Source organism: Malaclemys terrapin, chromosome 13 (genome assembly GCF_027887155.1).
Source record: "Malaclemys terrapin pileata isolate rMalTer1 chromosome 13, rMalTer1.hap1, whole genome shotgun sequence".
Lineage (NCBI taxonomy): Eukaryota > Metazoa > Chordata > Testudines > Emydidae > Malaclemys > Malaclemys terrapin.
The window spans coordinates 14183076-14206399 of NC_071517.1; the positions used below are offsets into that span (position 1 = coordinate 14183076).

At 48.2% G+C, this 23324-nt stretch overlaps 1 protein-coding gene across 2 annotated transcripts in view; it reads right to left on the reverse strand.

The window, feature by feature from the left end:
• Positions 1 to 2629: 2629 nt before the first annotated feature.
• Positions 2630 to 23324, reverse strand: part of HID1 (HID1 domain containing) — a 44205-nt gene continuing 23510 nt past the window's right edge. The window contains exons 5-19 of one of the 2 annotated variants that reach the window (XM_054047112.1): positions 22471 to 22577; positions 21790 to 21906; positions 19942 to 20164; positions 19147 to 19203; positions 18898 to 19038; positions 17905 to 17995; positions 17184 to 17335; positions 15745 to 15823; positions 14819 to 14983; positions 12689 to 12916; positions 11347 to 11480; positions 6636 to 6716; positions 6103 to 6194; positions 5488 to 5646; positions 2630 to 4985 (exon numbers count right to left, since the gene is read on the reverse strand). In XM_054047112.1, coding sequence (XP_053903087.1) covers positions 4922 to 4985; positions 5488 to 5646; positions 6103 to 6194; positions 6636 to 6716; positions 11347 to 11480; positions 12689 to 12916; positions 14819 to 14983; positions 15745 to 15823; positions 17184 to 17335; positions 17905 to 17995; positions 18898 to 19038; positions 19147 to 19203; positions 19942 to 20164; positions 21790 to 21906; positions 22471 to 22577 — 1890 coding nt within the window. In that variant the 3' untranslated portion in view covers positions 2630 to 4921. Of the gene's footprint in view, positions 4986 to 5487; positions 5647 to 6102; positions 6195 to 6635; positions 6717 to 11313; positions 11481 to 12688; positions 12917 to 14818; positions 14984 to 15744; positions 15824 to 17183; positions 17336 to 17904; positions 17996 to 18897; positions 19039 to 19146; positions 19204 to 19941; positions 20165 to 21789; positions 21907 to 22470; positions 22578 to 23324 lie in introns of both variants that reach the window. The other variant, XM_054047111.1, reaches the window with a different exon arrangement.

Consider the following 23324-nt stretch of genomic DNA (forward strand, 5'->3'; position numbering starts at 1 on the left):
CCTTTGTGCTTTCCACAGTCTGTACAGAATGGAGCAATGTGCGTTAACCTGTGTGCAAATCCGGGAGTAAAAATGCACCGCACCGTGTTTGATGAGAAACACATCAGGTGTTTGATTTACCAAAGGCACTTCGGTGGGGAACTGGAATGCACAGAGGCTAACGGTGGCCCTCGTGACCGAGGGCCCACTGAGCTCAGTGAATAGAAATAAAGACAATTTGAACAGTCACGGTTTGCTATTGCAGTCTTTGTTTCGCCCTTTGCTCACAGAGCCTGACCTAAAGCCCTCTGAAATCAATGGAAAGCCCCCCATTGGTTGCAACAGGCTTCGGATCCAGTCCTTCCCAAGTACAAAGATTATATAAAGATTTAAGGGCAGGTCCCGATTTTACAATCAATCCATCTTTTCTTGCTATCAAAATCCTTCATGTCACTTAACCAAGGCTGATGGATTAAAGTGCAAATACCACTACCTTTACTGCTCCCATCCAACATAAATCAGTCTAAAGAAGGGTTTGGCTAGGTTCAGAGCTTGGATTCTCAGAATTGCAGCCTTGTATAAAAACAAACACCCTACAAGCCACAGTCAGGGGCAGAGAGAGCTAATGGCACTCGGAAATGCCTCTCCGAAGAGCCCCTGACACTGGCATCCCAGTGGGTACAGATCACAATTACTGCAACTAGTCTGGAAGTTACAAGTGAGACTGGTCAAGTGAGCATGGACTTTGCCTCAAATACTTTTACTAAGCCTTATGTCAACAAGAAATGTCAGGAGAAATTACAGCTGAATAAATTAGGCACCAATAAAGTTAATTATTACTTCCATTTCAGTTTGCACCAGGAATCTCACCCAAGGAACACACTGGAGGTCTTTTCCTTTCAAATGAAAACAAGCTCTCAAACCTTCTCCCTTGTTTGCAAAAGATACTGGAGCAATGATGTATGTGCATGGGGAAGAGGAAAATTGCTTGAGAAGGTCACGCTTGAGTTGATAGGGCCTAGCTGATCAGGAAGTTCTGGAGGCCTAACACTGAGATACAAATACTAGCACTTTGCAGGCATGTCTACACAGCAAAAACACACCCGTGGCAGCGAGTCTCAGAGCCCACGTCTACAGACTCAGGCCTGCGAGGCTCACACTGTGTTGTGTAGATGTTCCTGCTCAGATTGGAGCTTGGGCTCTGAGACGCATCCCCCTCAAAGCCCAAGTGGGAACTTGTAAGTGGCTATTTTTAGTGTCGTAGCACAAGCCCCGTAAACCGAGTCTGTAGACCCAGTTCTGAGGGTCGCTGCCATGGGGGAGTTAGCAGTGTAGATGTACCCTGTATGTACAATGAATGTCTACACACAGCATGAGAGGGAAACTGGGATGTGGTCTCTTGTGGCAACATCATGAACTTACCTATGAAGTCTCACTGACCAATGATAAAGAGGCCAATAACCAGTCAGCTCTGGAACATAGGAACTGCCATACCAGATTGGACTAGTGGTCCAGCTACAACAGTATCCTGCATCTTACAGAGGCCAGCATCAGCTGCTTCAGAAGGTACAAGAAACCCCCTAATGGACAATGCTGGAATACCCTGCCCAGAGGGAAGGTCTCTCTCTAACCATAGGTAGTTTGTTAAGCCCTGAGGCACAGAATTTATATCTCCCAAAGTAGATAGGACAACAAAAATCAAAACTCTAGCTGGAAAGGATCTGGGGTTTTACTGTGGATCACAAATTGAATATGAGTCAACACTGTGATGCAGTTGTGAAAAAGGCTAATATCATTCTGGGATGTATTAAAAGGACTGTCGTATGTAAGACAGAGGAGGTAACTGTCCTGGTCTACTCAGCACTAGTGAGGCTTCTGCTGGAGTGCTGTGTCCAGTTCTGGGTGCCACATTTTAAGAAATATGTGGACAAATTGGAGAGAATTCAGTAGAGAATGATAGACGGTTTAGAAAACTTGACCTGTGAAGAACAGTTAAAAAAAACAGAGCATTTTTAGTCCTGAGAAAATAAAACAGAAAGGACCTGATAAGTCTTCAAACATGTAAAGGGCTGTTACAAAGAGAACAGTGATCAATTGTTCTCCATGTCTACCGAAAATAGGTCAAGAAGAATTAATCTGCAGCAAAGGAGATTTAGGTTAAACATTAGGGAAAAAATTCTAACTCTAAGGAGAGATAAGCTCTGGAACAGGCTTCCAAGGGAGGCTGTGGAATCCCCGTCACTGGAGGTGTTTAAGAACAGGTTGAACAAACACCTGTCAGGGTTGGTCTAGGTTTACTGGATCCTGGCTTAGTACGGGGGGCTGGACTTGATGATATCTCAAGGTCCTTTAGCCCTATATTTCATTATTTCTATGTACTCATTATTCATATAAGTATCTAATCCTTTGTTGGAATCCTGTGAAGCCCTTGACCTCAGTCATTTTAACAGACCCTAATCGCAGCATATCAAAGGCCAGGAATGCACAGGTCAGGTAAGTTTACCAGAGATAACCAGGTGGGAAGCCACCCGTTGCAAAGGAAACCAGGACACCATACCCTCCAGTCACATAAATCATGCAGTAGGCCCCCAGAAGTAACACAAACAAGATCATAAACCCCCTCTGGAACAGACAGAGTCAAAGCAGGTGCCATGTTTAAGATAATTTTTATATCTCTATAGGTGAGCAAATAGTTTACAGTGCAATTTGATTTTCATGGAACAAAGACTGAACTTGAAACATCAAGGAACATGAACCTGAAACATCAAGGAACATAAAACTGCAGAGGAACTCACAAAGGAACAGAAGATATACAAAGCAAACTGAAAGGCCGGAAGATACCACAAAACCAGTGTGCGTGACGGGCAGGGGAAAAGCAAGCATCCGGGACACCAGAAGTCCCTTGTCCAGCTGTGAGGTGCAGGTGCGGTACAATCAGATGTCGGCCCATCACCAGGGCTCCATCAATCACATTCTTCCAATGAGAGATTTCCAAGCAAAATATAGACTTCAATCTGTAAATGTCTTTATACAGAAGGGGGGTGGTGGTGGTGGAAATGACGACAAAATGCATTGGGGGTGGAGAGAAAAAAGGTTCCCTTCATCTATCCCTTGTCCTTCAAGGATATTCCAGGCTATACTCCAGTACCAAACTGAGCTGGGGGTTTTAGTCCAGTTCCAGCACCACAGGAGGGGGACTGCTTTGATACTAGATCAGTGAGCTACCCATACTAAACCGGAAAGAGGGCTACTGCACGGTGGCTGCCCATACCACAGCATGGAGCTCCTCATAAGGGAAAGTACTACTGGGTGGCTGCCCCCTGCATACAGGTAGGGAGAACGGTTGACATGGAGTCATCTACAGCAGTGGTTCTAAAGCTAAGGATCAAGAATGGCTGTCGTTGGCAGTCTGCAGAATGAAACACTAAAGGACTAAGCAGTAGAGGAATTAGAACTTGGTCCATGAGAGGATCCCCCTCATCCTGTGGCCCACTTCTGCAACATAAGGACCTTCCAGTGGAACAGAAACATCTCTGGCTCATGCCCTAATCTACAGAACTGCAACCCTGCACTGCTGCATCAAACATGGCATCACAATATGTTGTGAGTGAGGCAGATGATCTCCTAATGTCCCTGCAAACTATAGATTCCCACACTTACCATGCCTGAGATCCAATACAGTCTAGCTTTTTTAATCCAGAAGCCATCAAGGCCTTCTGAAGGATCCAACTTCACCCCAGTGGACACTCCCACCAGTGTCTAGCTGCTTTTCTCCTGCTGCCTTCAACTTGCTGCTTAAGACTTCCCTGAGACCTTCGTTCAACCCCTTGCCCTGAAAAAGCAGTGCACAACTGATCCCTTCCACCATTCCCCACATGTCGTGACAATATGCCCAGCAAGGAAGGTGGGATATAGCTTTTTCCAAGGCTAGACAATGCTGTCCCTTCAATCAATTGGAAAAGGCTGCTGGACAGCGATACAAACTGTTCCTTTCTCCTTGCAAGGAAAAGCCTGCTGATGCCTCCAGGTCCAGCCCTTTTCTCCCAGCCTTTGCACTGACCCCCTTAGTCTGAGTAAGGTATTCAAAGTGGCTTTAGACACATACACTCTGGTCATTTAAAGAGCCCATCTCTAAGGGCACAGCACCATTCCAGGTCTGCAAACCTCCAGGGCAGTGAGTGGCAAAGTGGGGAAGAAAGGGAAAGGGCAGAGCTTTGGACTTTGCATTGAAGCATTGGCTTACAGCAACCGAAGGGGAAGGAAAGAGGGACTCAAAACACAGACATGAGGTGGATGAACAAATAGATTCCCTTTAGCATTCCCTTTTAATTCAGCTGGTAAATAAAGATCCTCCAGACCTGCCATGGACAGTGAGGAGAGGCAGCAGCAAGACGACCTGCAACCTGATGGAGTCTTGGAATAAATTCTTTGGAAAAGAACCACAAAAGCTATGTATTTCTACAATAAAAAAAACACGCACCTCCCGCAGCAGCAGCAGCTTCCCTCGCTGACCCAGTTTAACTCTTTACATTCAGAGTCTTTTAATCAAATGCTGAATCTGACCAGGGAGTGAGGGAGCGGAGGTCATAGCCTCCAGCTGGTCAGGTTCAGGTTTGTCTCCAGACCAAAGCCAGGAGTGAGAGAACGACAGAAGAGCTAAGAATGGTCTGGTTTCTAGTGCAACAACCACAATGGACACTCCCTAGGCATCTTTCACTCAGGGTTCCTGGGGAGGGATAGGAAGGGAGGTGGGCTAAGGGGCAGGTATCTCTGAGCAGATCCTGATTAAAGCTTCAAATGACAGGTAGGTAAATGGAAGTGATTGTCCTTTTGGTCTCTCAGCTGGCTGTGAAATGCAGAAATAGCTGTGATGGAGCAACGCACAGCGAGGTCCTTGTTTCCAGTGTTTCTCTCTGATCAGAGGTAAGTGCCTTCTCTCATCTTAGACTCGCTGAATTTCAAATAGCTTCACATCCGTGTCATACCAGATGGGGGGATCCACATTCCTGGAAGAGAAAGAGACGGTCACGTCACTTACTATGAAACAAACCAATGTTGATGGCACTCAAGTCTTGCCAGCTGGGATAACAAGAATGGAGACATTTACCGCACGGCAAAGAGGAGAATGCAACAGCTGTGAGCTCCCGCAAAGCCGGCGCTCCTAGCCCAATGCCTTGTAGTGTCTCCTGTGAGCAGAGGCAGGGACAGGAGGAGCTGCAAGACCCCAGGCAGGCAGCACTCCTCCATCATTTCCCTGCAACACCTCCTGCTTGGAGATGCAGGCATTGGAGCAGTTGTGCTCTCCCACTGCCAGCATGACTACACTATTCCCTATAGCACCTGCTGCTGGAAAAGGAAAGTCCTAGAGTAGCTGCACGTTCTCCCAGCACTCTACACCGGCTAAGGGAGGGAGTGGCTAGAGCTGGCTATTCTACAGACTAGGGATTTGCACCAAAACCTTGCTAGTGCTAGGCAGAGATGGGCTAAGAATGCATCTAGCTGGTTTACCTTAAATAAATAACTCCCCACATGTAGGTTCGGAACCACATGGCAGTGCCCGAGTTAGCCTGGTACTTGCGGATCAAGATGGGGTGAGGGACAGGTAACAGTCCCACTAGAGTGCCATGCTGCAAGAACTTGAGGATTTCAGATTCATCTGTGAGGCCCCTGCAGAGAGAGCGAGAACGGGAGCATCCAGGACATCGTCAATTGCCATTTGTGAAATCTGCTGCAGCAGACCCAGGCAAACAAACACACACACACACACACACACACACACCTTCCCCTCCCCTCCCCCCCCCCCCCCCAGACTTGACTCCTGAGCTGCTCCCACTGAAAAGAGGAGCTTGTGTAAGTGACGAGATAAACAGAAAGCTTGAGGAGAGCTCTAGCACCTGGTATCTGCTGGAGTTGTAAATCTAGCTGAACGCACCGCCAGAGTAAAGACATACATGAACTTGAATTAAAGGCCTGATTTCCTGGGCTTTAAGCATACACTCAAGTCCACCCCTGGTCAAATCTTAGATTGTCTCCCAGATGACATCATATCCTTTAGCCTCTCACAACCAGCCTCCAATCAAACCCCTGCAGCCTCCCACCTATTACATAACACAACACACTTACTTATCAATGCAGATCTTCTCCACCTGGGGAACCAGCACCTGTAAGAGCCGCATGATTGTCTGCAGAGGCAGCTTCGATTTCCAAGACAGCACCTGTGGGTGAAACCCCCCCACAAGGAGATCAGTGCCCCATGGAGAAGGGTCTGAACAGCTCACAGGTTATGTTAGTGCTTAGCATTTCAAGTATCTCTGCTTACAGTATGTTGAGTATTCAGATTTGGAAGTCCCTGAAGAGGGATGTGTATCTAGTGGGCTAAACAGCGAGTCAGTGGGAATCCCTGGAGAGGATTGTCCACACTTAGGGTCTCTCTCTAAGGCCTATCACATTAGTACAGAAGCCTGGATACACACCAATGGCCTGACCTAAAGCTCACTCTATGGGAGCCATTCCACTGGCTTTGGATCAGGCCCCAAATCAGTGGAAATCTCTGCAGAGAGATTCATCTGCAGCAGCTGGGACATCCCAGCTTTAGAAACAGGAGTTCGAACCCAATCCCCTTCCTCGGGCATCTCCCCTGTCCCAGCTCCTCTCACCCAGTCAGAAGTCGGTGTCCACTGCCCGCTCAAGGATGCACTGGACAGACGCCTTCGATCCCGTTTGGGCTGCAATGTCTCCTATTAATGTACAATCAGAGTCAGTATGAGCATGGAATAGTTAGCAGTATCTGTTTTTCTGCTGAACACCGTCTCGTCCTCCTGGCCATCCTGGAGAATCACTATGCCTGGCCAGGTCCTCGGGGAAAAGGTACCACCACCAGCATTTCATTACCCACTGTTCGATCTAATGCACTAGACTTTAACTGTGAAATGGCCTGGGTTCAAAGAGAGATTAGCCAGGGCTGAAATTGCACGAGGAAGTGGCAAGGTTACAACTCTGGACACGAACCTTGATGTTGCTACTAAGCCCAGGAGCAGTGGAATAGTTAAGGGGACCTATATGAGGGGGGAAAGTGAGTTTGGGCCTGTGTTTTGCTTCTTTCCAATACGGAAAGAAGGTCTGAGTCATACAGGGATTAAGCAAACAAAAGAGAAGCCAAAGCAACTAGCGATTTGGAGGGGTTGCCATTTTTTGGTGCCCAACTTGAAACACCTTAACAGGGCCCAATTTTCTGAGACTGGGTTAGCAGCACTTTGTGAAAAACAAGCCAGGCCTCTTTAGGGTGTCTTCAGAGAGAAACCAAAACATAGGCCCTAAAAATCACTAGTCACTTTTGAGAGCCTTGACCAAAGAGTTTTAAATAGTCTGATTACAAACCTCTTCCCCTCTCAACTACTCTGGTTTTACGCTCTAGACTCTAGTGCTGTCATAATCCTCCTAGTTCTGTGGTCACTCGAGAGTCTGCCACGTTTTCCTAGAAGACTAGACCTGAATATCTCTCACTCAAAAAGCTGGAAAAATACCCCCTTTATAAAATCATTTCAGGCCTTCTTTGTATAGGGTAAAAAGGAGCCCAAATTTCCTTTGCGAGTCACCTTTATATTGTCATTGTTATGGCTTAGCATCAACACTCCCCACCGAGTTTAATGAAACCAGTTCTCACTTCCTAAGGTCATTATCTCATCTATACTCACAGAGGCAGTAAGCCAGCTCTACGTGGGTTCCTGCAGGTCATCTTCACAACCAGAATCACAGAAGTGCTGGTACTTAGGAATGGGTCACTTCTGCTGCTGGGCAGAGGGAATGTCACTGATCCTCCACAGAGGTGTGACCATGCACAGAGCTTATTCCACAGAACCCTGGCAGATGAAGGCCTAGATTTGTCCTGCTGACTCTGATGGAACTCCTGATGTGCTTAAAGACAGGTACTTACTTAACTAACCTGGTGACTCGGGGCCAAAACCAGCACCACACCTTATAGGATGAGGGCATCAGAAGGATCAGGAAAACAAGTCGGGGGAATCTCAATTCTCTGGAATTCTATTTATTCTGGTCTAGTCAACATCTGAATGATAAGGCAGTTTTTCAATGTTTGCAGTTATAACATCCTTATGGTTCAGCTTCAGTATCCTGTTTCAATCAAGCTTCTAAAAATAAATTCATAAAAATACCTGTTTTAGCAGACCTGCCCTGGCCCCCTTCCTCTTTCTCTCTCTCTCTCTCTTAGTCCTTCCCCACTTCCCGCCATCGCCTAGCAGCTGACTTGCTGCTGACATGTTTAGGGGACGTTGGATGGAATTATGCTGCAATATGTTAAACAAAGATGCTTTCGAGATGGTTCCCACTGATAAGAGGAGATCACTGCAGTAAGCTCAATGGAGTGTTTTAACTCAGTCAGTGTGGGCAGGAGATTGAACTTCACACTACTGGGCTAAGGGTCTTGGGAGTGGGGGGAAAGAGTGTGGAAATAGCCAGTTTAAAAAAGGGACATGATTTACGCAAGTGTTCCCTGCTCACTTTGTTTAGATAGTCTGAACCAACTAGATCAATGTGGATCCATGGAGATAGGCATGTGCCTAAACTAAAGTACCATGTGACTGTACTATTATAACCCCGACCCTTCCTCACCCCACCCCTCCCTAGGTTTTGCTGCTCATCTCATCAAGTCTACTGTTTGGCCTCAGTCCTGCCAACACTTAGGTATGCAAGTAGTCCCCACGGACTCATGCACATAGTTACTCACGTGTGTAGGTGTCTGCAAGATTGGGCTCCATGGCCCCCGTCCTGCCTTTTGAGACATGTGATCAGACCCCCTAAGCTCGTGTATAACTAAAGCCAGAGAGAGAGTCATTAGAGGAGAAGGGGTCACTTGCTCAGTGCATTAGACCGCAACGGTGCCTTTGAGCTGCTAAATCTTGTGATGCATGAGTTGTTCAGCGGTAGGCAGCCAGCTGGCAAGGGAAAGGGAATGCCATTGGACTGGGTTTTATGCAACCATCAAGGTGCCCATGTTGGAAGGTTTCACACATCTCCAAGTCCCGTCCCAAGCAGCCGTGGGGATGAGGGAACAAGGGCCATGAATAACCTGTGATCTTTAAGGGAAATCTGTGACAAACTTTCAGACCGAGAAAGCAGTTTACATTTCTCAAGGGAAAAGGGAAGAAACTGGATTTGTTTTAAATGAGAGCTGAGATCGGCCTGGACAGCTTCACTCTAAGCAGAAAGAACAGGAGGACTTGTGGCACCTTAGAGACTAACAAATGTATTAGAGCATAAGCTTTCGTGGGCTACAGCCCACTTCTTCGGATGCATATAGAGTGGAACATATATTGAGGAGATATATATACACACATACAGAGAGCATGAACAGGTGGGAGTTGTCTTACCAACTCTGAGAGGCCAATTAAGTAAGAGGAAAAAAAAAATTTTTTTTTGAAGTGATAATCAAGCTAGCCCAGTACAGACAGTTTGATAAGAAGTGTGAGAATACTTACAAGGGGAGATAGATTAAATGTTTGTAATGGCTCAGCCATTCCCAGTCCCATGGGAGAACACTTTAACCTGTCTGGCCATTCAATGACAGACCTGCGAGTGGCTCTCTTACAACAGAAAAACTTCAAAAACAGACTCCAACGAGAGACTGCTGAGCTGGAATTGATATGCAAACTAGATACAATCAACTCAGGATTGAATAAGGACTGGGAATGGCTGAGCCATTACAAACATTGAATCTATCTCCCCTTGTAAGTATTCTCACACTTCTTATCAAACTGTCTGTACTGGGCTAGCTTGATTATCACTTCAAAAAAAAAATTTTTTTTCCTCTTACTTAATTGGCCTCTCAGAGTTGGTAAGACAACTCCCACCTGTTCATGCTCTCTGTATGTGTGTATATATATATATCTCCTCAATATATGTTCCACTCTATATGCATCCGAAGAAGTGGGCTGTAGTCCATGAAAGCTTATGCTCTAATAAATTGGTTAGTCTCTAAGGTGCCACAAGTACTCCTGTTCTTTTTGCGGATACAGACTAACACGGCTGCTACTCTGAACTCTAAGCAGAGGTTGCCTGTGTTTGAAAGAGCAGCCTGCACATTACAATGCTGAGACAATCCAGGGCTACTGGTCCGTGACTAGAGCTCTTAGGTATTAATACAAATACTAATTTTACTTTAACCAGGTTCGCCCTAGGCAGGTTCCAACACATACATACCAAACCAAACCAAACCACTGCCCCCTGCCCACTTCTGTTCTACACTGGGTGAATTTATATGGGTGCGATTGACCAGCCATTCCAAACAAGGCACAGGGAACCCAGAAGAGAAACTGGGGAAAGGTCACATATTGCACAAGGGATAGTCTTGCCCTCCAGTTGCCGGAGACGCAATGTCCATAGGGAAGCAAAACACCATGGTGGATAATGAATAGGAGCACCATGTTTTTCTCAAATGCAAAACACAAAATAAAATGAAAAACTATTCAAATGACATAAAACAAAAACTCCACTGCAGCGGCTCCTGTAGCTCCTGTCCGTGGGGCTGGGCCCGGCTCCCTGCTCCAGGCATGGCAACGTGGCACTGCCAGGTCACACCACCGAGAACGGGGAGCCAGCCCCAGCCCTGCAGGACAGGAACTGCTACTGCAGCTTGAGTGTGGGGTGGTTTGCTCTACACCTCACCCCCCATAGCGCCTCACACCCCCAGAGGGCAGGACGCCAGGCTAAAATGAAATAGCAAGACATTCCTGAAAACTAAAATGAAAGATTATAACAAAACTTAGAAGAATTTCCCGCTCTAGGTCTGAGTGCTTACGCAGAGCCATGTCTATAAACATCCCTTCCCTATCAGGGAGAGGGCCCATATGACGGCACACGAGGTGTGCCCTGAGAAAGAGCCTCCGGGTTTGCAGTATTGCACGGAAAGGGCTGGCTGAAGAATTAATGGCATGCAATAAAAGAGCAGCCTGGCTCTGCTGGAACTGGAATAGTGCAGCTTGGTGGTTCTTGATGGGAAAGTAGCAGGCCGACACTGTGACAAAGACCTGGGAGCCCAGCACTAACTACGGTGATTCACAGAGCGTGAAGTGTCTCCTCAGCACAAACAGTGGAACTGCTGCTGCGTTAGATGAAAGTCTCAGTCAAGCCCTGTCAGGAGAGAAAGCAAGGCTGGCAGCTTCTATGCCACAGTGTCCTTGGGCTACGAGGTTTTTAAATTCTATAGCTTTGCAATCTGCCTTAGGACCATAGACTTTACCCCTTGGGCGAAGGCCGTCCTATCAGGGCCTCTCCTTCGGGGTTCATAGACTTTCACCCATTCGGTGCTGTTTTACAGACCTTTCCATGCAGGAGAGGAGCACAGGGCCTTACCCCGCTCCAGGACTCTGTGTCACTAATGACCGCAGCCGGGCTACCCTCCGAAGGAGACTGTGAAGACTCTGGCTCTAAGGAGCGCATGGTCCCGTCTTCCGATACCTGCGATTTCTCTGTCAGCTTGTCAATGCCTGAATTCAGAGGGAGAGTTAGAAAGTCTAAGCAAGAGCTCTGAATTGGCCTATCCTTTAGGTCTACAAAAACAAATTCCCTGCACTTCTGTTTCCATCTGAAATGCTCTCCCTTTGCCATAACCCTCACCCCATATAGGTAAAGGAGTGACTGTGTCTACAGGAGCAAGAGTCACTGGTATAACATCAGGCATGAATCCAAACCAATAAACTGGGGCCCAAGGCTGTGTGGAGCCTCCGTTCAGCCTAAGAGTGGCTTATTTCAGATTAGTTAAACCTGTTCCTAAGTGAATTAGGCTAAACTGCATTAAGCCACTCTTACCCTGAGAGAGGAGTGCCCACAGCTTTCTGCCCCATTAGAACATAAGAATAACCATACTGGGTCAGACCAAATGTCCATCTAGCCCAAAATCCTGTCTTCCAACAGTGGCCAATGCCAGGTGCTCCAGAGGGAATGAACAGAACAGCTTCTGGCAAACAAAGGCTAGGGACACCACCTCTGCCCATCCTGGCTAATAGCCATTGACAGACCTATCCTCCATGAATGTATCTAGTGCTTTATTGAACCCTGTTATAGTCTTGGCCTTCACAACATCCTCTGGTGAGGAGTTCCACAGGTTGACTGTGCATTGTGTGAAGAAATACTTCTTTTTGTTTATTTTAAACCTGCTGCCTATTAATTTCAATAACACTTCCTTATTTACTTCCTTCACACCAGCCATGATTTTATAGACCTCTATCATATACCCCCTTAGTCCTCTCTTTTCCTAGCTGAAAGTCCCAGTCTTATTAATCTCTCCTCATATGGAAGCTGTTCCATACCCCTAATCATTTGTTTCCCTTTTCTGAACCTTTCCCAATTCCAATATATCTTTTCTGAGATGGGGAGACCACATTTGATTGCGGTATTTAAGATGTGGGCGTACCATTAATTTATATAAAGGCAATACAATATTTTCGGTCTTATTATCTATCCCTTTCTTGATGATTCCCAACATTCGCTTAGCTTTTTTGACTGCCGCTGCACATTGAGCAGATTTGAATAATTTTTAAACCGATATAGTTACCCTGGTGCAACTTGCTCCCATAGACAAGCCCTTAGACTTCTCCAAAACCCAGGCGAAGGCTGAGTCCTGGCCACATCTTGTAGAGAAGGCCTCTAGGCCCTCCTCATCAACCCCCCACTGTAAAAGTGAGCCACGGCGGACCTGGAGTTGCCACCAGACTAGTCTTCAGTGTCCCTGGTTCAGCAGGAGCAGCAGGGCGGGACCCTTCCATGGAGAGCCCATCTTGGGAGTTGGTGCGAGAAATGGGCTCTGGCGTCTTCTTCTTGCGCTGCAGAGCTTTCTGGATGGACTGAGCATCCGTGGGCAAGTTGGCCAGCTGGTGAAACACGTTCCGCTTGCGGATGATGGCATAGACCAAGTTGGAGTTCCCTGGGAATCACAGCAACAAAATGAGCAGAGAGAAAAGGTCCCAAGATCTCTAACATGATCTACCACCAGGAATCTGGGCCTCCCAAAGGGAACACAGTAACCCAACATGCATTAGCAGGGCACCTGGCAGTTCAGAAAGCCTCACCTCCACCAATAAAGGCAACCTGCACAAGAGGAAAACTGGACTTGCGCCCTTTGTGACATATAAAGATCTGAGAAATTCAGATCCTGTCTAGGCTGGATGTCATGAATGACATGACAGGATGATCCTGTCTAGGCTGGATGAAGGTTATGTCATGGAGATCATGGATTCCATAACTTCCAGAGACCGCCATGACATTTTCAGCTTCAGCCCCAGGGTGGTGGGGGCAGAGCTGTCAGCTGGTGAGGGGCACTTGGAGCTCCCAGCCGCCGTGGGCAGAGTCGCGGGCATCCGGAGCTCTGAGCCATCGCGGGTGGTGGGGACTCTGGAGCCATCAACCACTGGGGCTGCAGTGGGGACCCTGGAGCTGTCAGCTGCTGGGGCTTCAGCAGGGACCTCAGAGCCATCAGCCGCTGTGGCAGTGGGTGCTGGACCTACACCACCACAACAGGGCTCAGGCTCTCTTCCCCCCCCAGGGCTCGGGCTTCAGTCATCCCCCCTCAGAATCCCCTCTATTATTTTTAGTAAAAGTCACAGACAGGTCATGGGTTTCAGTGAATTTTTGTTTATTGCCCGCAACCTGTCCATGACCTATGACACAATCTTTACCTTCACTGTGACGACTGGAGAACTAATGAAATGAGGACATCACAAGAGTCAAGAAAGTGACATTTCAATAACTGAGAGCAGAAGGGATTTTTGGTCAGACTGTTTAAAACTGTTTTCTGCTAACACAAATTTAATTCAAGTGCCTAGTTAACATTTTGGAGAAAGGATGTCTTTGTTAATGACCCCACATCCCTTCCTCTTCGATTAAGCGCTCACAACATGTGACCTCCAAAAAAAATTAAATAAATAAACCAGAACACCACAGGGAAGACCAAAGTCAAGATGCCTGATATTCCTAAGGGGAAAATAAAATAATTAAAAAAAAAAAAAAAGCCACACACATACACCCCCATCCTGGACTGTTTTTACCTACCACAAAGCACTATAAAAGGGCACAGCTCCATCAGTTAAAACAGTCACTTGTAGAAAAATGGCGCTCCCTTTTCCAGTTCTTTTTTATTTTTGAAATCACTGCATTAACTCTGAACAGGAGAGCCAGGAGCCCCTAGGAGACTGTCAGATCTCATTCCATTTCTGCACAAGTCAGAATAGTGGACGGGGCTGGAACTTGTTCAGTAAATATTCAACCTCCTCCAAGCAATGAGGAGTTTCTCTTCTAACTGAGGAACATTTCAAACACCCGGAGCTGCAGAGCTAGGAGGCACATTTAAAAACTCAACAGAAACGTGGGAGGCTGTTTTCCTCCCTCCCCTACAAAGCTGAACAATTTAATCAGTTTGATTCCATCACTAAGCCATGTGTTTGTGGGTATTCCCACCCCCCACACACACACACTCACTGTACCCATCATTTGTGTCTTACACTTCAAGGGAGATATCCTGCCTCACCCTATCATCCATCTCAGGCCCTGTCTGTACAGGGGTTTTCTTTGTACTGGTAACTAGCAAAGCCCCATTTTGCACCAATGTGGCGTGTCTACATTAGGGCTTAGCACCAGAGTAGCTACATCAGTGCAAACTTCTCTAATCTAGACAAGCCTGCTGCTAGCTGGTTTCTGCACCATCTTTCTTGGGCAAAGGAGAGTGAACAGTTTGTATCTCAGAGCAACATTTTCTCTGAAATTCCTCCCCAGGCTCCTTGGGCTGAGACAGCAGAATGAAGTCACGGCTGGCTCACCTTTAGCCACTTACCATCAAACTGGTACTGGATGATGTTATTGAAAACCTCCAGCAGGAAGAAGATGAGATGGTGGTTCTGGACCGTGGAGAAGAGGAACCAGGTGGTGGAAAAGGCCTCCAGGAGGTGCAGCAGCTTGTTGGCAGCAACCATGGAAAGAGATTTCAGGTAGGGAGACACTACGGGAAGGGAAGAGGGAGGAATGGGCAGAGTGGAGAGAGAAGGCTGATCAGCGAGAGCAGGTTAATTGGTAAGAAAGTCCTGCTGTAAGCCCTCACTGATCTGCCCACATACTCCTTATTGACAAGTCTCATGGGATATAAAAGGGATGAACCCAACAGGGTCCTATAGAAATCACTCTAAAAACCTACAGAATTTACGAGAGAGAGAGAGAGAGATTCTCTCTATAGGTTTTTTTAAAAAATCATCCTATAGAAGAGACATCATTGGCTATAATTCAGACCCAGATACAGTAACTTCATCGGAAAACCACTGGCGCCACCTGCTGAAGAAGAGTTAGTATTACACCTCTTCAGTCCTGACCCAAACACTGCATTTAGCTCTTTTTGCCCTTGTTCAGGTTACCCCTCTGGCGCCTTGTTCCCACCCTCCTCTGCAGGGAAACTCCAGGGGGAGGGGGTCTAATTCAACAGCCATCCAACCCCAGCCAGCACTCCTTCCACCCAGCCCCATTTCCACAGGTCCCTCTCCAGTGAAGCGGGGAATTTCCAGAATGGCTTTACCCCAAGCTGCACAGGTTAATCCCCCTGCAGCACCTTCCCGCCCTGACCACTGCTGCCACCTTCTATGCTGGCTACAAGTTAAACTGGAACAGCAAATGCTACCAAACCTAGGCAAGTTAGGTTCCTACACTCAAATTACCAGGAAAACCCAGATCCCTCCCTCCGGAGGCTGTTTTACTCTGAGTCGAGCTGCTTACCATTCACGATGATGGTGAGCAGGCAGTCGAAGAGGGGCTGCAGTCGCTGGTGCCCGCTGGTTATGATCTTGTGAAAGACCTACAGCAAGGAAGGACTTGAGCAATGGGAGAGCCAGCACAGCTGCACTGTTGAAACAACTATCCCCACAAATACCAGTCCCACCCCCATGCTAATAGCTTCCTGACAACATTCATTCCTAGGCTGGGCCCGTGTACTCTGCAATTACACAGGCATGGAATGCAGCCCTTGCTGTAGACTTGTGCTCCAAGAGTCTAAGCTTTCATTTATACAGACTCCTTTCCAGCCCTTACGGTTAAGGGCACATTAAAAACAGAAACTGAGCGCAAGTTGACGCAGTGCCATCTTCCTGAAGTCTGCAGACAACCTGAAATAAGAGAGGTGTGACCTGTCCTAGTAATCTCAATAAGGTGTTAACCCTGAAACCTAGTGATGGCATTTAAACACCAATATGAGCTAACAATTTCACTGCCAATTTTAGCAGAAACATCCAGTTAATGTGCTTATCCCACAATCTCAAACTGACTCCCGTGCCTCCCTAGGTGCCAAAAGCCTCAACTGCCCCCTAACCAGCTGCGAGAAACTTCATCTTGCCCCCCACCTGACTCCATTACAGTAATGCATTGTCAACACAAGAGTCTGCAGCCCACTGAAAATTTAGATGCAGTATAAAATAAATGTAATTTAATATAAAATAAATAGCAAGGGGGACACTTTACTGATGGGGTTATTCACTTCATATTTCATTCAGTACAGACCTCCATTTTTTAAGTCTACCTGAAGCGGCTGCAGAAACTCCGCTCTGCTGTACTAGAGCACAACAGAAACCATGGGGCTTTGCAGCAGATTTCAGTCCCAGCTGTCAGAGTACACAGGCTTTGTTCACAGGCATTTCTATGGTGCTCAGCACCTCGTACACATCAATGAGTGAATTGAACCTCGCAATAGCCCTATGAGGTGGGGGTAAGTATTATTGTCCCCATTTTTACAGCTGGGGAAACTGAGGCACGGAGCAGTGAAATGACTTGTTCCAGGTCATTTGTTTTAAAACACAAGACCATCCTTCCCTTTCCTAAGGACCAGTTCTGCCCCAGTGGTGCTAACCCCACCCCACCACTTCTTTGGGATGCCTGTCCACCGCCACATCAGTACCCGGCCCTTTGGAATAACCATCCTCTAGCAAAACCTCTCCTCTCATGCTCCTTGCAAGACTTATCTGCCTACTTAGTGGGATGCAAGGATCCCACTAATGCTCAGACACTTCAGTGACAGGCATCCAGGTCTTTCTGGCTCCTCACTGGCTGGCAGCCTAGGGTGTACCAGCATTCGGAGGGTAAAAGCAGGAAGGGGATTGATGAAGTGTGGCTGGATGAAGCAGGAGCTACCAGAGGCAGGCAGTGCCAGCCAGAGCCATACTCACTATGATGAGAAGATCCGCGTGCGTCCCTGTGAAGACGGGGATGTCCATGGGCACTCGCACGGAGTACGGCTTGTTCAGGCGGACACCAAAGTTACGTTCCCCACTGAGCAGCAATAGAATGAAGACGCCGATGTGCATCAATCCCACTCGAGCTGCAGAAAGAAGCACAATGCTGAAGCCAGCTGGCCAATGGAGAAGGAAGGGCAGGGAGAAGAGAAAAGAAACAGAGCGAGACCAAAGGAGAAACCACAACGTAACAGAACTGCCCATACAGGGGCTCTGCATGGGAGGACCCTATCTCCATCTCCCGCAGCAGCACAGGAGGGCAAGGAAACAACCTATTGTCAGAAACTCCTGCTGCCTTCAGGAATGGAGCTGGAAGAGGAAGGTAACAAATCTCTCCTGCTTCCACCAGCCTGGGGTCCAGAACATTTCTGAGGTCGACCCCAGGATAGCGAAGGATTCGCATGGACCCATTTTTTCCTCCACAAAATTCTTGTGTGAGGCCTAAAGTCTCTGAATTGCAGACACCTGCCCTCATCCTCCTCTCACTTACACCAGTTTAACCATAGTAATTTTAGTGGAGAAACTCTTGATTTACTGGGGGGTGAGAGCAGAAGTGGGACCCACTGTCTGTCTCTCTCTCTCCAGAGGATCAGGGATACCCTTCCAGACTTGAATCTGCAGCCCAAGGCGTTGGAACAGCCGATATAGAACTTACATTGATCTGCTCTGGCATCATTGAGAAAGTAGAGGATCGGAACCAGGATGTCAAGCACATCGCTGCTCTTCAGCACGAAGAAGAGGAATTTCTGAAAGAGAGGGAAGGAGGTAAGAGGATCTCAGACTCCAGAAACTGTGCTGTAGGAGGTCCTGGTATCCAGAAGTGGCTGTTCGTTTGAGTTATCTAGGGCCTGATTTTCAGAGGGACTGAGGATCTGTAGGTCCCACTGGGAGGCTCTAGGTGTCTCAAGATGAGCACCTAAAATCTGAGGCATCTAAATCAGTGGCTGCTTTTTAAAATGTGACTCTTTAGTCGCTGATCCCAGCCACCAGTTAATGAGAAAGGAAAGGAACAGAGCAGCCTCTCTGCTGGGTCGAGCCATCCAGGCCTGCATGTGTCCTGCTTCTGTGGGAGCAATCCAGCCCTTCCGTCTCATGGGGATTTAATCCTTTTACTTTTAAAATCTTGTTAGAATTTTTTTACGCACTGCTCTGGGTTTCACCCTAGTCCTGGGTCAGAGGAGTCAGAGCCCAGCTGTCATAAGATCACCCTTAACCCCTCAGAGAAACCGGCACAACAAGCCACATGTTCACGTCTTCCTCCTCATCAGGGACCAATGCAGCCAGAGCTCCATGTAGTCACCACTAACTGCTGGGCAGGGGCAAATGCAACCAGAGGTCATGCTTCATGTAATCACCTCTAGCCACTTTCCAGGTGTCAGCACAGCCAGAGCTCCTGTGTCACGTGATCACCCCTAATCTCTCAGCAGGGGCCAGCTCAACCAATCACGTACATCACATGCTCACTCCTAAACACTTGAAATTTCATTAGTAAAAAGACCCATCTTTGGGCACAAGCTCGGGGCTCCCCGGAAACCCTCTGTATTCCGAGGTCACCAAGCCCCTCTCCCATTTCTATCCCCACCTCCTGATTCCAAAACTGACTCATGATGTCTGTCTCCCTCCCCACACAATGCTAATTTATCTGCACCTTATTAAAGTCGCAGAGTTTCCAGAAGAGAACAAGGAGCTCCTGATGGAATTGGATTTTCTTGGCTGAGTTTGGCAGGTAGGTCTGGACCAGTGGGTTCGAAAGCAGACGTGCCACTCCTTTGAGGATGAACTGGAAGTCCTGGGACACACAACCAAGAGGGTAAAGAAACACCAATGTGTGGTGGCCTGGATTAGTCTAATATAGAGGAAATCAATCAGGAAGGGTCTTAATGAACGAGCTCCTTACCTCCTCTCTGTGTATCCTAGACAAATAATTCACAAACAGGTTGTCTGGCCCTGGAGGCTGCATTAAAAGAAAATTTAAGAACCCTGTATTAGTAACAGAATTTCCTCGGGAAGCCAAGTGTAAGCACACAGCAAGTGGATGCTCACCATCACCACCAGCCAAACCACCACCACCAACTGGGGCCATGGGCTAGTGACACTTGCATCAGCTCTCCAATTGTCAGCTTCTCAGTGAGTGACTCAAATACTTCCATTTCTAAATGCCAGGAGACCGGATGGCTCATGGGATTGGGAACGGGGCAAAGGACTTTCACCTACAAGCCACTGTGACCAAAGTCATTCCCACCTGATGGCTGTTCAGTGACCTATGGGAAATAGGTTGGACTGTGTCAGACTGGGCCCTAGTAGATAAGTGTGCACAGCATAAACCCCACCTCAATTGGCCCCAGAGAGGAGCAGAAAGGCCAAACGGGGTCATGGGGAGGGACTGGACTTCTCTGTAGCCTTAAAGAGGGCCTCTTCAGGTCAGCATGGGGAGACCTGTACTGTATATAAAGAGAGGACTGCAGCCTTCAGGGACTTGAGGCTGCTGGCATCACTCACCAGCATTACCCATCCACACACCTGCACTGTAGGATATGAGAAAGAGTGTCCTAGCTGGGATGAGACACAAACATGGGTCTAGAGAAGCCCTTGGTAGAGAGGAGGCAGCATCAGAAAGACCTAGAAAAAAGATCTGCTGCAAAGACACTAAAGCCGGGGGGCAAGGGCAAGAGAGGAACCTGGTGTAACTTACATCCACATCATCCATGGCGGTGCCGGTAGTGGTGCCATCCACTGTGGGGCTTGAGCTGGTGGAGGTGTCGTAGTCCAAAGTGACGATCAGCACCTGGGCCGCCTCCTCCACAAGGGGTTCCCGGTAGTCGGAGAAGAGCAGGTGGTTGTAGGGGATCCCATAACCCACTGGGTCGTAGGCACAGACGATATTCAAGAGAGAGGTGAAGAGCGGCAATGCATGCCTGCAAGAGAACTCCAGAGATTTAGGCTACGTCTACACTACAAACTACTCCAGTATAACGTATGAGCCACACCCCTGAGCAACGCAAGTTACACTGACCTAAGCGCAGGTGTGGACAGCGCTATGTCAGCAGGAGAGCTTCTCCCACCAACACAGCCACTGCCTCTCACAGAGGCTGGAGTTATTAAACCGATGGGAGAGTGTCTTCACCAGAAGTGCTACAGCAACGCCGCTGTAGCTGCTGTAGTGTAGACATAGCCTCAGAGAGAGGTTGCAGGAGGTACTTACTCTGCACACACAATACCCTGATCAATGCCCTTCCAAAAGGAAGCAGGCTTCTTATGCGGAGCACAACCACCAGCTTAGCTTGAGAATCTACACCGCCATATTCAGGTGTGTGGGGTGGGGGAGGAGTCACTTATAACAGTGTATACACAGCAGTCAGAATATGGGCCTCACAGACAGAGCGTGGGTAAGAAAGACAGGGCAGGCTCTCAATTTAAGTCCTTATCATGCAGGACAACTGGCTCAGAGATCTGGCCATGACTTACTGAGCCTTTCACCTCTACAGCAGATTATTGGTTCAAATCCATCTCAAGACCACAGCAAATAAAAAGGTATTACTGATGGCTGTTTGGAGGCCTATGTGGAGTGAGTTTGGAGGTCTCAGTCTAGTTCCCAGAGACAAGTGTGTACATCACAACAATCACCCCCCACCTCCACCCCGCATTTGACAACTGGGTTGTCAGTTTCAGCAGAGGCTGAGGATTTAATAGGCCATGGAAACTGATCTCCAGTCTGATTCCTAAATGGCCTCCCAGGTCAGAGCTGTGGTGTTGGATGGTGGACTTTTGCGGTGGTCCTGTCTGGGGCGGGAGGGGGGTTGCCTGTTCTGTAGCCCAGTAAAGGACTTCAGCCTCCAGGGCTGTCAATGCAGCACCCTTCTCCAATTAAAGCAATACACACACAAAGCATAAGAAACTCTTGAAGAACTCCAGACAGAGGGATGAAGCTGGACTCCTTCGGCCTGTGAAATGTAGCATCAAAGAAACAGCCAACTGTCATTTTGCGGATTGATAATCACACAAGAGATTCATTGCTCAGCCAGTAGGGGGCAGTGTTCCCCTACAACCAAATGCAGCAAGCCAGGCACTATACTCATTACAACTAACAAGGTGCCCATATTAACAAAGAGGGGAAGTGGGGAATCAAGGCAGGGAAAAGGACAGCTTAGTCATTGGCGACAGGCTTGAGAACCAAGGATGCTTGAGTCCTACCCAATCAGCTCTGCAACAGACTCCCTCCAGGGTCTGGGGCAAGGCACATCACCCCTCTGTGCCTCCGTTTCTCCACTTGTAACACAGGGATAATACTGACCTAACTCACACTGGTGATTGTGTGCAAGGTAGATGAAGCGGGCCAAGTATGGAGAAGGAGGTAGGGAACAGAGTCACATGACAAGGATGTGCCATGAAAACAGCCACCATCTGCCCAGCCTAGGGGAGCAAATTCTATGCAGCGTAGCAGGCTTAAACTACCCTGTGTATTGGGGAGAGGAGCCGGGAGCAGAACACATCCCCTTCCCCCACCCCAAAGCATCTGCTACCTGCCCTCTCTCCCTCTCACCTGTTCTCTGTGGAGCAAAAGAACTGCACCCAGGGATTGGCATTGCTGCTGTCCGAGGAGGGGGGGAGGTACATGGCCTCCGAGAAACATGTCAGCAGGAGTTTCAGCAGCTCTGTCCTGAAAGAGGAAAAGCAGGACAAGTCCTGGAGTCCTTTGGGTAGAGAGTCCTCAGTTGCATCCTTGGACAGCTATTTCCAAGTCAGGCGGAAACACCCTTTTAAGACCCCAGACACACAACCACCATTCTCACCAGCAACAGACACTTAAGGGAGTCTCATCCTCAGCAACACAGAACCCTTCTCGGTGGGTCTGCAGTGAATTGGGCCACCCAGCAGCTAACACACTGGAATCCAGGTAACCGCCCCCACTGCACAGAACAGAACCTGCCCCTGCCCTCCATGCATCCCCACCAACTCCCCTCAACAGCTTTACGCCACTCAGCAGCCCCAGTCGCAGAGGGGAGTGGCGGGGGAGGGAGAGAGTGGAAGACATAAACTTATGAAAAGTCTAGGGCATGGGCAAACCGAGCTCTGGTGGGACAACTGCCCCCCTTGCCATAGCAAATGACAACCCTGAACACCTGGGAAGTGAATGAGCAGATCCCAATTCCATGAGAATCTCCATCAGGGCCCCACCACACACAGCCTTAGCACATTGCCCTGAACCTCTGGACTGTCTTACCGGTTTAAATCATGGTTGTAGTTGGGCTGGGGGGAGTGAGCAAAGCCCACCCCAGCCTCCCAGATGTACTCACAGCTGTCAATAGAGTGGATATCCTCCGCCGTGTCCTGTGGAGAGGAGAGAGGTCAGAGCTCCAGCATGCAGAGGCTTGAGTCAACAGCCCACTGGGGAATGCTGTAAGATGCCTGTACTGGGGGAGCCATGGTGCTAACGAGTCAAAACATACGTTACTCTTAATTGTTTGAAGTATTATCCCCTCCCCAACACACGCTCCCACCGTCTCACCCCCCCCCAAAACCCAACAGTGCACAGTCCAGCTTCCAGCACTGTTAGCTCCTTGGGGCAGGGACTGTCTTTTCATTATGTGCATGTACAGCACCGGGCACAATGGGGCCCCAATCCCTGCTTGGGCCCATAGGCCCTATCACAATACAAATAACATCACTATTATCCAAGCAACTTCTCCCCCACTGGCAGCTCCTGGTATTGTTCCCAGCATGGATCTACAGCCTCTGCCCTCCCCCACAGGCACTCTTGTAACACTAGGGGATGAACTCCGAGCCCCCTGGTAGCAGCCCCGGCCCATCTTTCTTTGCTGTAGTCAGTTGTTTGTTCAGAACTGGATCAAACTGGATCCCCCACACAGGAACTTTGTGGAGACAAACGGCCATTGAAAGGAGCATGTTTACTCTTCAGGAGTAGGGTAAAAGTAGGAGCCAGGGTAAAAGGGCCCAGATGAATGCATTTACATCAAGGGCTTTTGGCACATTTAAACTGTCCCTTTCAGTGCTTTAATTAAGCAAATTCTCTGTGCTGCCTTCTTCCTGGTCCACGCAGGAGCAGGAGTTCAGTTC